The following is a 12,483-nucleotide window of genomic DNA, read 5'->3' as shown; positions in this document are numbered from 1 at the left end:
TTATTGCATTAGGTTTACGGTGAATGCTCATATACTCCTTATGTATTTATTGTTTCTTCATTTAATTCAATTAGTTAACTGTTGCATAATGCGCTTGACAGTAAACTCATCACCCGCATCAAAATGCATTAGAAAATAACAAAGAGTGCTTCATAATCACTGCCAGGTTTCTCCTTTTCTAAACAGTGTGCATGTTTTACTTTTCCTCATTGCTGCATGTTTTATTACCATCCAATATTGATACCCAGGGAAGAGATATCAACTCTTTTTCTACCATCATCTTTTATTATTTTTGATGATTGTGAAGCGAAATGAATTATATTAATGTGCAACCCACAGGAAACTTACTTAGCAGCATCTTCAAAATAACTCACATTTAACTCCTTGTTCAAATCACATCAATTAACCTCCCCAAATAAAGGAACAGAAAATAAGTGGAAAGGCTGGCTGCGTGTTTATCTTAACTTATTCAAGTCTCAGGTTTATATTATGAGCCAGGGGCATTGTCAGAGCGACACAAATCCACATCATTTTACAAACAATGAAATTTTTTAAAAAATATCGAAATCTTTTACATTAACTGTTAACCGGTTTCTTCAAACACAATAGGAAAATGAACAAAACAGACGAATCTTGAATTAAAAATGAATACCAGCCAGCCTGTGCAAATGGACAACTTCGGCTGTAGCTCTGTCAAAAGGATAATAAATGTCTTCGCTGTGGGTGTCACCTTGTTGTTGCAGAGACCCCAGTAATCGTCGGCATGTGGTGATTGAGACCGAGACGTGGACCGCTTCACTGCGCACAAGAACACCGTAGAAGTTACCTTGAAAGCTTGGCTGGATAGGACGCACGGCAGACACTGGGGTAATTCGCTGACTCCAGATCAGTTTGAGCGATCACGGTCAAGCAAGTCAGGCACATAGTCATGAGAAAAACAAGAGGCAGGCCGTCCGAAACGAGAATGTCCCTTGGGAAAGCGATACGTAGGCACAAGGTCTTTTTCAAACCGTATTCCTCGCCAACACTAAGCGGCACACTCCCGCAGCTTACATTTCTAACAGTAGCGACGATCATTGCGCTAACAGGCAGCTTTTTTTCAGCAAACTCTATTTAACCCGTTTGTTAAGAAGGTTATCAGGAGGAAATAGGACAAGACTTCCACGCATTCATAACGTGGTCGTTCTGGATGCGCAAGTGCCATCCCTGAACACGGCGTCAGAAGCCGGGTTTCCCGGCTGAAACTCCAGCGGATTGCACACCCTGCTCTTTAAGGCCGTGGCGCAATAGTCCACCGGCTCCTCGGCGTCGTTCTCCATCCAGCTGAAGCACAGGATCCTCTGGAAGGACCTCTTAAAATTGTCCGAGAGGAAGCCGTAGAGGATGGGGTTGGCGCAGCTGTTGGCGTAGCTGAGGATAAGGCACAACTGGGTGACCGTGGTGTCCAGGGAGAGAAAGATGTTTGTCAGCTGCACCACGTAGAAAGGCATCCAGCAGATAACGAACACGGTCACCACCATCAGGACCATGCGAGTGATCTTCTTCTCGGACTTTCGGCGTTGCTGCCACCCAGCCTTCAGCGCAACCACCCTCATTCTGAGGATGATCAGGATGTAGCAGAGGCAGATGGCGAAGACGGGGATGAGAAAGCCCAGCAGGAAGGTGTAGATGACAAACGCCACCGACCAGGAAGGCTGCGGCCAGAGGAAGTTACAGAGCACACCGCCGTCTTCGCTGGGCGCCGTGCCGGCGAAGACGATGATGGGCAAGATGACCACGAGAGAGAAGACCCAAACGCATAGGTTGATGATCTTGGCGATGGTGGGTCTCCTGTATCTCGCCGCTTTGATGGGATGGACGACAGCCACGTACCTGTCTACGCTGAGCACGGTCAGGCAGAACACGCTGGTGAACTGGTTGATGCCATCCACACTGAGGACGGTACGGCACATCAGCGAGCCGAAGGGCCAGCGTTGCAGGGCAGCAGAGGCGGACAGGAAGGGGACGCTCAGCATGAAGAGCTCGTCCGCTATCGCCAGGTTCAGGATGTAGATGTTGGTGGCCGTTTTCATCTTGGCGTACCTCAGGATGACAAAAATGACCATGGAATTACCGATGAGTCCCACCAGGCACACGATGGCATAAATGAATTGGATCACCACCATCCGAGCGTCCCTCACTTCGTCGTAAGCGCCGAACGTGTAGTTGGAGGGCAGACCCGTGATGAGATCCAACTGGTCGTTGGATCCGTTCCAACACCCCACCTTGATCGCCGTGTCTTGGTCGGGAGGTAACAGAAAACTACACCTGTTCATCTTCCGTCGGCGCTCTTTGCCCTCCCTCTCAACCCCCGACAAGTCTCCAAAGAAAATTACCTCTCCACCCCGCCCCCCTCCCCTTTCCCCCTCCTGATCTCTCAAACCAAGATTCCGCCCATTGGTCGATACCTGTCTGAGAGAGCTGCACGGCAAAGACTCCCGGCCGCTCGTGTGTGTGTGTGTGTGTGTGTGTGTGCAGTGCGGCTGCTTTCGTCGGTCCTTTCTGGTGCTTCTTAAATACAAGACCTGATGAATGAATAATAGTCCACGACTTACCTACAATCCTGCGTCATTCACTCAACAGGGTGCTGTCTTGAATCTATAAAACTTAAGTTCGCAACAGGGCGAATAAATGGACAATTTTTTCTCTTTTTTAAAAAAAATCACGTGTATAAATGCACAAAAGGGAGATTTTAACCCAACTCATTGCGGGAGGTTTAAAAGCGTTATTTTCATGGCATGACCACGAGAAAGATTGTAAACTGGGCTTTGACATCGCCTCTCCGACTCAAGGGGAAGAGGTGCATGTTCACGAACCCCTGCGTTCTGAAATTCAAACTTTTGAACGCAAACTTCACTTGATCTCAAAGGGGAGTAAATCGACCCCAGCATTCAGGGCGGGATGTGCGGGGTCTGGGGGAAATGAAGGATTCCGTTTCTTCTGATCACCTGGGGCCGCGAACATTTTGGCACAAATGTCCCTTGGAAGAAACTCCCCGCTCATCCACTTTGCAGGATTCGCGATGAAAGGTCACCGACCTCACCAATTGATCCCCGGATTTTCTGTCCACAGAGACTTGCTGAGTCTATGTCGCAAATCCGTTTCGACTTCGGAATTGCATTGCGCCCATCTTTACTTTTGGACTTCATTTCTGATCCTGCCAGTCTCAATTCAGAAGCGATGCAAACCTCAGCTGGATTTCCATGGAAGCTCCACCTTTTTTTTTCTTGTGGAAATTGTTCTAATTACACCCTGCGTCCTCTGTCTGTGGGACATTGAATAGAAGGGGGATTGCGTTCGGAGTCGAGCGTTGTATACCGAAATAAAGCAAGCAGTACAGGTTATCAAAACTGATTTGACGCACTCTGGCCCTAACCTCAACTAAAAGCCACACAGAATTATTATTAAATCAGCGTGTGTAGGTATCTCTGTCAAAGTCATTTACGAGAAACTCTGGAAGAAGATATTTCTGTTTTGAGTGAGAGAATGTTGTGACTGCGTCCGTCCTCCTGCTCTCCTTGGAGCCGTTCTCCCTTGGAGGATCTCCCATCACTCACAAGGCTTGAACTGGACTATTAAACACTGAAGTCGGCAATACTTCTGCAGAGACTGGGGAGCTGGAACTAACGGCTGCAGACAGGAAGGCGTGGGATAGTGTTCTGGAACCAACGTGTTGGACGATTCCCACCGATCCACACCTGCAATCCCCGCATTTGATGGTTATATGGTTATAAGTCTCTTCATCGCTCCTGTCGCCACAATGACTCATTCCCAAAATGTTCCTGACTCCTATGACTGCCAGAACACGCAAGGTTAATTTCGAACAATTTCGACCAGATGTTGCAGAAAATGAAAAGTTTTGACAAATTATTTTAACAATCACGAAAAACGAATGTACTCGTATGCGGAAAATCAGGTGGTTTGTAATCACTGGAGTGTATTGACATTAGAATAGATTACTTTCACCCAGGGGAGTTGCCCGCTAATTAAGTTAAATACAAGACACACACACACAGTTTCTCACATATACACAGGCAGGCATAAACACAGCCAGACACTCCAGACTCTCTTTCTCACACACACACACACACACAGTTTCTCAAATATACACAGGTAGACATAAACACAGCCAGACTTTCTCTCTCTCTCTCTCTCTCTCACACACACACACAAACACACACACACACAGTTTCTCACATATACACAGGTAGACCTAAACACAGCCTAACTCTCTCTCTCTCTCTCTCTCTCACACACACACACACACACACACACACACACACACACACACACACACACACACACACACACACACACACACACACACGCACGCAAACAGGACCTGATAACGTCTTTGCACTGATCATCAATCTTAATCAATAATATAAAAATCTGCAATTTCCGTGAAAATTAAGATGTTATAACCACGAATATCATCTGAAGCACAAGTGGTTATTTTAACTGTAAATATCAATCAGCTGATCTGCATTGGAAATAATACATTAAACATTATTAAAATGAATGGAAAAAAAAGCTTCAGGTTACTTGGCAGTGGAGGCTGTGAGTGGCTGGGAGAATGCAGCTGAAATCTTCATGAGTCCTATTTTTGACCACTGCTGGAGGTCAGTATGTGGTTACCAGGGAAATCCATCCTTCATAACTATGAAACTAATTTATTAACAGTTTCATTTTCACCAATAGCATTTATAAAATATGGTTTCCATGCTGAAGAGATGCAGGAAGTTGCAGATGCTGGAATTTGAAACCAAACATAATCTACTGAAGGAACACAGTCGGTTGAGCAACATCTGTGTTTTGAGCTCAACCCCTGATGGTGATCATTCATTTTCTCCCACTGATGTGGCTTGACCCATTAAATTCCTCCACCAGAATGAGTATGTTTTCAATGCTGATTTTAAAAAAAATCAATCTATGCTACTGGTATGCATGCTATTTTAGCAGCAATTTTGTCCTGGAATATTAATTGTATTTCTCTTTCCATGGATGCTGCCTGACCTGTTGAGTGTTTTCAGCATTTTCTGTTTATATTTTCAAACTCCAGTTTCTGCTATAGTATTTTAATTTTAAATTTTAAAAACTTATGGAAAGTTTAATGCAATGTGGTTGAACAAAAGGTGCTTGACAGGGTAACTATAATTATTCCATAATCAACATCAAAAAGCTGCCAAGAGGATACACAAATAAACATGAATATGAAAAATTAGCTTCATCAGCATAGCTCCATGCACCAGAATTCTTACTGGCTGCAGTCAAGACAGTACATAAAATACACCAATTACAATAGCATAAGTTAAATTATCACAATATGCCAAAAGGAAACAAGATAAGGAGAGTAAGGGACAAAATTTGTTCCCTTGAAAATCAGAGTGGTTAGCTTTGTCTGGAGCCAAAAGAGATGCGAAAGATTTTAATTTTTTTTTTGTTATTCACTCAGAAAATGGGCACAGAATTATGGGAAGGAAAGCAAGCCATGAGGATATGGAACCTATACAGATTAAAGAGGAAGATGTGCTTGCTTTCTTAAAACAAATAAATCCCCAGGGCCTGACAAGATATTCCCTCAGACATTGAGGGAAGCTAGTGCAGAAATTTCAGGGGGTCTGGCAGAAATATTTTAAATGTCCATAGCCACTGGTGAGGTGCCAGAAGATTGGAGGGTATCTCACATTATTCCATTGTTTTAAAAAAAGGCTACAAAAGTAACTGGAAATTATAGGTGCATGAACCTGATGTCAGTAGTAAACTATTGGAAAGTGTTCTAAAAGATTGGATATACAATTATTTGGCTAGTCAGGGAATGATTAGGGATAATCAGCATAGCTTTGTGCATGGTTGGTCGTGTTTAACCAAACTTATAGTGTTTTTCAAGGAGGGTACCAGGAAATTGGATGAAGGAAATGCTGTGGATGTTGTCTGCATGGACTTTAGTAAGGCCTTTGACCAAGTCCCACATGGGAGGTTAGTCAGGAAGGTTCGGGTGCTCAGTATTCATGGTGAAGCTGTTAATTGGATTTGACAATGGCTGGATGGGAGAAGCCAGAGAGTAGTGGTGGATGATTGGTTCTCAGATCAGAGGCCTGTGACTAGTGATGTGCCTCAGGGATCATTGCTGGGACCATTGTTGTTTGTTGTCTATATCAATGATCTGGATGATAATGTGGTAAATTAGATCAGCAAGTTTGTAGATGACACTAAAATTGGAGGTGCTGTGGACAGTGAAAAATGTTTTAAAGCATGCAGAGGGATCTGGACCAGCTAGAAAGATGGGCTGAAAAATGAAAGTTGGAATTTAATGCAGACACGCATGTGATATTGCATTTTGGAAGGATGAACCAAGAAAGGACATGCACAGTAAATGGTGGGACACTGAGTGTGCAGTAGAATGGAGGATCAGAGAATATACAATTCCCTGAAAATGGCATCATAGGTGGATGGGGTTGTAAAGAGAGGTTTTGGCATATTGGCCTTCATAATTCAAAGTATTAAGTATAGGAGTTGGGATGTTATGGAAAGTTGTATAAAACAGTGGTGAAACCAAATTTGGAGTATTGTGTGCAGTTTTGATCATCTAACAACAAGAAAGATATTAATAAGATAGAAAGAGTGCGGAGAAGATTTACTAGGATGTTGACCGGACTTCAGGAAGTGATTTACAAGGAAAGATTAAAGAGATTAGGACTTTATTCCCTGGAGCATAGTAGAATGAGGGGAGATTTGATAGATGTATTTACAATTATGAAAGGAATAGGCAGAGTATATGTAGATAGGCTTTTCCACTGAGGGTAGGTAAGATACAAACCAGAGGTCATGGGTTAGGGGTGAAAGGAGAAAAGTTTAGGGGGAACATGAGGGGGAGCATCTTCACATAGAGAGTGGTGGGTGGGAATGTGGAACAAGCTTCCAGCTGAAGTGGTAAATGCAGGCTTGATTTTTAACATTTAAGAAAAATTTGGGCAGGTACATGGATGGGAGAGGTATGGAGGGCTATGGGCTGGGTGCAAGTCAGTGAGAATAGGAAAAAAAATGTTTGGCATGAACTAGAAGAGCTGATGCAGCCTGTTTTTTTGCTGTAATGGTTCTATGGTTCTAAAGAATAGATAAACAAATATTGACAGTTGCAATTAATGCAAGAAAATAAAAATAACATTTATGTAATGCAGACAGACGTTTTGGTCATCCTGGAGTAGATTTTACTGTAATACAGGGATGTTCAAGAGACTGATAGCTGTTGAGGTGCTGGACTTCAGGCTTCAGTTCCTTCTGCCCATAGGTAGTACTGAGAAGAAGATGCAATCACAATCCTTTATGATGTTGGCTGGCTTGTTGACGGGATGTCAGAGCCCATGATGTACTGGCCACTTTTTGCAGCCTTCCTCATTTCTGTTCACTCGAGTTTCCAAACCAGGCCATGATGCAATCAATCAATATTCTTTCCCCATTACACCTATGGTAGTTCGATTGATGCCAAACCTCCTCTAAGACTTTTTAGATTTCACACTGGTAAACGTCATATTGTTGTTGCTGGTTGCTAGATAATAGTCATTTGTCTTCTTCTTTTGGGCTTGAGGTTGACTTCATGAAACTTTTGTTTCGAGAGGACAGGAGGTGCCTGAATGGTGATGGTTGAGTAGCCTAGGAAGCTGCATGCAGTATTAGTGCTGGGTTTCAGAGTGTTCCTAACCGATGTACATCTCATTTACATAATTTTAGCTGCCACACCTTCAACATCCTAACAAATTCTACAATTCAGAAGTACTTCATGAAATGTAAAATGTTTTGTGATAAACATCATGCTGAAACCACAAGTAGATACACAAGTTCCTGTGCTCCCTTGAAATTTGCCTGATTCTTCCCCTTTAAACCTTGCAAAATCACTGAAAAATATATTATTCCACTACATAAGGTGTAAAAAAAAGTGCATTAAAAGCACGTTGAAACTTTAATAAAGTAACGTCCAATAATCTGGAAATTCTGCTCATTCAACTCAAGTCCTGAGAACCCCTAATTAATGGAGTGATGCTAGAGATAAGTTATTGCTGATCAAAAAAGCAACCTTCTACACTAACCACACCTCCTGCACCATATTTTCTATGATCTTTAAAATCGTTATGCGGAAGGAGGCCATCTTTGCTGTCTCCTGGGAAGCAATTCCATTTGTATCATTCCTGCCTTCTTATTTCCCGGCAGTCCTGCCACTTATCCTCTCTCACATATGGCCCCTTGATTTTATTTTCATTTATTTTCTAAAGGATTATTTGTAACATGTGTTTCCAATATGAGAAAAAATAGGGAGATGAGAGAAAACGAGATCACCAACAGAGATCCACATGCTCACTATGCAAACACCACATGACAGTCTTGAAGTTTATTATCATGTGATAATGGTATGTCATATATACCATTAAGAAGTAAAATGCATACTGAGGTTTTATACTATTCCAGCTACCAGAAATCAATTCTCTTTTCTAGCTAGTCATTGCAGAATTTTTCAATGATCTTTTCATTTTCTTGCCATTGCGCAGTCCATCGCAGCAGATAATAAAAAAATTGCAATAATTCTGAATTTATCATTTCTGATTTCACATTATCTTCTTTGTTGATCATTGCAAAATAACATTTGTGATGGAACATGAGATCTGTTTAATCTAATTGAAACATTAAAATATGTATGGCTTGTAAAATTACAGATTGAAGAAGTCATGCCGGCACTTCTAAAGCAATGAACTAGTTTATGGAAAGGAATTTAAGCATCAATTCTTGGAGTTGCGGTAAGCAGGAAGGGGGTTTAAGAAGATTAAGGGTGAATTTCTGAGCCACACTTTGACTTAATCAGTGAATTATGGAAGAGATTGGACCTGGTATTCCATCTATGCCAAAACAAATAAATGGCCTCGACCAATCTACCTCCACTGGTCAGCTCCACCTCCTGGTACAAAAGACTATTGCAAGACACTGAACATCCCAAATTTCAGGAGGTAACTCAGCAGTCAATCATGTTTTTAGACTGCAATGTTGGGAAAAATCGCTAAAAAAAATTAACATAAACTGCCTGTGTAGTCATTCACACTGGGCATTCTTTTAGACAGCAAGTACCTGAATGCAACAATCCCGATCATTGGACATGCAATAGAGTGAATGACCAGCAACAAAATTTTCCAGTATGATTTACACTGCAGGCTTCCCTCCATGCTTTCCTGTAGGGGTCCTGGAAGATAAATCACGGTGCAGGAATTGACTCCAAATTCCTGCACATTCCTTTTTAGACTCCCGATGTGCTGTTACTTGCCTGCAATCTAAGGACGAGAAAATACGCCATTGTTTTCAGTGCATCAGCACTTCCTTCCGCCTTCATTGGAAAAGTGTGTTTGGAGATTAAGATTTCAAACTAGTGCTGGATAAGAGATGATGTGGTTGAGATATTTTTCAAAGGTCAAGAGTGAGGTTATAACCATTTTATGAAGTATAGGTCAGCCAGGGTCTCCTGTATCTGCAGCACGTAACTCCAGACAAGTATGTGATCTAACAATTCATAAACAAAGAAATTGAGCCAATTTAAATAAGAAGCCTGCTGATGGGTACTGACTAGATCACGTTGACATACAAGCAAAGCTTTAAGTTACTAAATGTTTGAAGACAAATATGCAAGCAAGTGTAAAGAGAGCTAAAGCTACAAGGAAAAATACAAAATTAACAATATGGATCCCAGTCCAGCATAATGCAAGCTCAGTATTAACATTTAAGAAAAAATTGGACAGGATGCAGGAGTGTGGGGCGAGGTGGAATAATAGTTCAGCACAGACTAGAAGGGCTGATAGACTTATTTTCTGTGCTGTAATTTTCTCTGGTTCGATGGTTCCTCAAGGGACAAAGCTGATGACCTACTGACAGCACCATTCCCCATTTCTGTACACTCTGACTACCTAGCATCAACACCCTTGCAGTCCTGGTGCAGTCCCACCACTGCTGTCCCTGCAATATCTCCAAAATTCAGTCCAAGATTAAGCACACCAATGTCAGCATCTTCCACCCAGCTATTATCCACACTGTTGACTTCCAAATTATACTTAGTTCTGTTGGTCAGACCAAGTCATTTTCAAGCCTGATCCCTAAACAGGTGCTCTATTCTGAGCATGTGTTTGGGATATGAGATTATGAGAGCAGAAAATGGGCAGATGAAAAGATTCAAGGAAATTCTCGAAGCCTCCTTGATACAGTGCAATATCTCACTGTTTCCCAGGAATCCCTGGCACATGACTGGTCAATATGGAAAATAGGAGCTGTCATTGTGATGGAAACCCGAAGTCAACTCATCAGGAGTACACAGAAGCTCAGCATACATGTCAAATGGAGTGTTAACATCTCATGGATCTTCTTCCCATCAAGAGTAATCTCTCTCATCCACAATGAAGTTTCTGGGTCTCTTCTTAACCATAAAACCGATGGAATTGCTGCTAAGGCATTTACAATCCTGAGAGATTGTTTGAAAGGAAGCAAACATCTGTATTCTTCATACTTTTTTTGGAAGTAATTCCATTTAGATACTTCTCCAATTGCTAAATTAAGTTAAGGAGCAGACACCATGATTGAAGTTAAAACACAATGCTGGATAAACTCAAACTCATCAAGTCAAACAGCATACTTTAATGCAGCAAAGAGCAAGATACATAACCAATGTTTCAGACTTGAGCCCTTCATTAAGGTGAGACCAAAATGTAGGGAGGCACCTGTGGTGAATGTCTGCCAAGCTGCCTGTCTCCCCTCTGGCGAGCCTTGGTTTTACTAACATTGGCTGTGCATTATCTCTACTGTTAAGGACACTCCTCTTGGAGATAACTGTATATGCACCTATTGTCTTTCATTATTGTACCATTCAGCTAATAAAAGTCATATTAATATTGTTTGACCACATTGTCTTTGTCTACTTCATCAACTGGCACTTCAATTTTATTAGCAGAAATGGATGCAGCCCTCAAGCCAGAGCGGCTGATAATTGACCAGTCTGCTCCGAGGGCCAGAGAAATTTTCAACCACTGGATTGCTTGTTTTGATTACTACATGGCTTGAAACAACATGGCGATACAGTGGGGCCACTTGAACTCTCTGCTGGGTGAGGTCCCTTTCGCCGTAATGCAAGGAGCTACCACTCTGGCTATAGCCCAAGAACATCTTACTACTTACTATGCAGCTCCACGGAATGTGGTGCTTGCTCGACACCAGTTGATGACTAGACGCCAGAAACCCGGGGAAAGTGATGCTGCCTATGCACTGGCCCTTGACTTACTGGCAAATGAATGTGATGTCAGGGCAGTCAATGTGTAACAACACTGCAGTGCCTTGAAGCTGGATGCTTTTGTCAACGGGATTGACTCCAGTTACATCTGACAGAGGCTGCTGGAGACGGAGCCCTTAACCTACGACCGGGCAGTCACTCTAGCCAAAACACTGAGAAGTGCCATGAGGTCCAGTGAAATGCTAGAAACCAAAAAGGAAACATCCAGGAGGGCTGGAAGCCCAAAGGAAAGAAAAGGATGAACTCCTGAAAAATGCTACTTCTGTGAGAAGAGCTGGCATCCCAGACAGAAATGACTGGCTCGATTTGCTACCTGCAGCTATTGTGGGAAACTCGGCCACTTCGCTAAAGCATGTAAGGCAAAAAAGTACTCCCATTGCTAAGAAGAAGAAGAGAAGCACCAAGAAAATGTGTCGTGGAGCTGCAGGAATGGAAGACAACTGTGAAAAGGGGGAATCTTCAGACGAGCAGGCTGAATCGACAACAAGTGACGGTAAGGTGAGATCCCCTGTGGTAGCTCAATTGACTCCAAAGCTTGGGGGATGTTACGAACTGGAATGATCGACTATGAAGGGGGAGGTGAATGGTGAGACTCTTGATTGACTAATAGACTCGGGGAGTACTGACAGCTACATCCACGAGTGAGTTGCCAGAGCCTTAAATTTGCGGAGATATCCAGCGAACTGATAGAAATTGATGGCTTGTAGTGAACTTACAAAAACTGTATGGGACAAGGGTAAAGTTACTTTAAATATGCAGGGACATTGCCTGGCTGATGTGTGGCTCTTTATTATGCAAGGGCTCTGTGTCCCTGTGTTACTGGGGTTAGATATTCAATCTCAGATAAATTTCGGTGGGCCACTATCCAAACTTACCATCCCCTGCACTAGTTACTGCGGACTGTCCGCATTAACAATCAAAGCTCCTTCCCTTTTCAGTGATTTATCCTGAGTGTCAGCCGATTGCCACTAATAGCCGTTCTTACAGCAAAGAGGATCGTGGGTTTATCAAAGCGAAGACCCAGAGACTGTTTAAAGAAGGAATAATTGAACCTAGTAAGAATCCGTGGCGGTCCCAAGTGGTAGTTGTGAAAAGTCATGCTAAGAGACGACTGGCTATCGACTACAGCCAGA

General features: G+C 42.7%; 1 protein-coding gene across 1 annotated transcript; it reads right to left on the bottom strand.

The window, feature by feature from the left end:
• Positions 1–265: 265 nt before the first annotated feature.
• LOC138760982 (somatostatin receptor type 1-like) lies at positions 266–2,353 on the bottom strand. Its single transcript, XM_069932397.1, has one exon. The coding sequence runs from the start codon at positions 2,313–2,315 to the stop codon at positions 1,170–1,172; it is 1,146 nt and encodes a 381-aa protein (XP_069788498.1). The 5' UTR covers positions 2,316–2,353; the 3' UTR covers positions 266–1,169.
• Between the last annotated feature and the right edge of the window lie 10,130 nt (positions 2,354–12,483).

The sequence above is a fragment of the Narcine bancroftii genome, chromosome 4 (genome assembly GCF_036971445.1).
Source record: "Narcine bancroftii isolate sNarBan1 chromosome 4, sNarBan1.hap1, whole genome shotgun sequence".
In the NCBI taxonomy this organism is placed as follows: Eukaryota; Metazoa; Chordata; class Chondrichthyes; order Torpediniformes; family Narcinidae; genus Narcine; species Narcine bancroftii.
The sequence above is the reverse complement of the archived record's forward strand: the minus strand, read 5'-3'. Positions and strand labels throughout refer to the sequence as shown.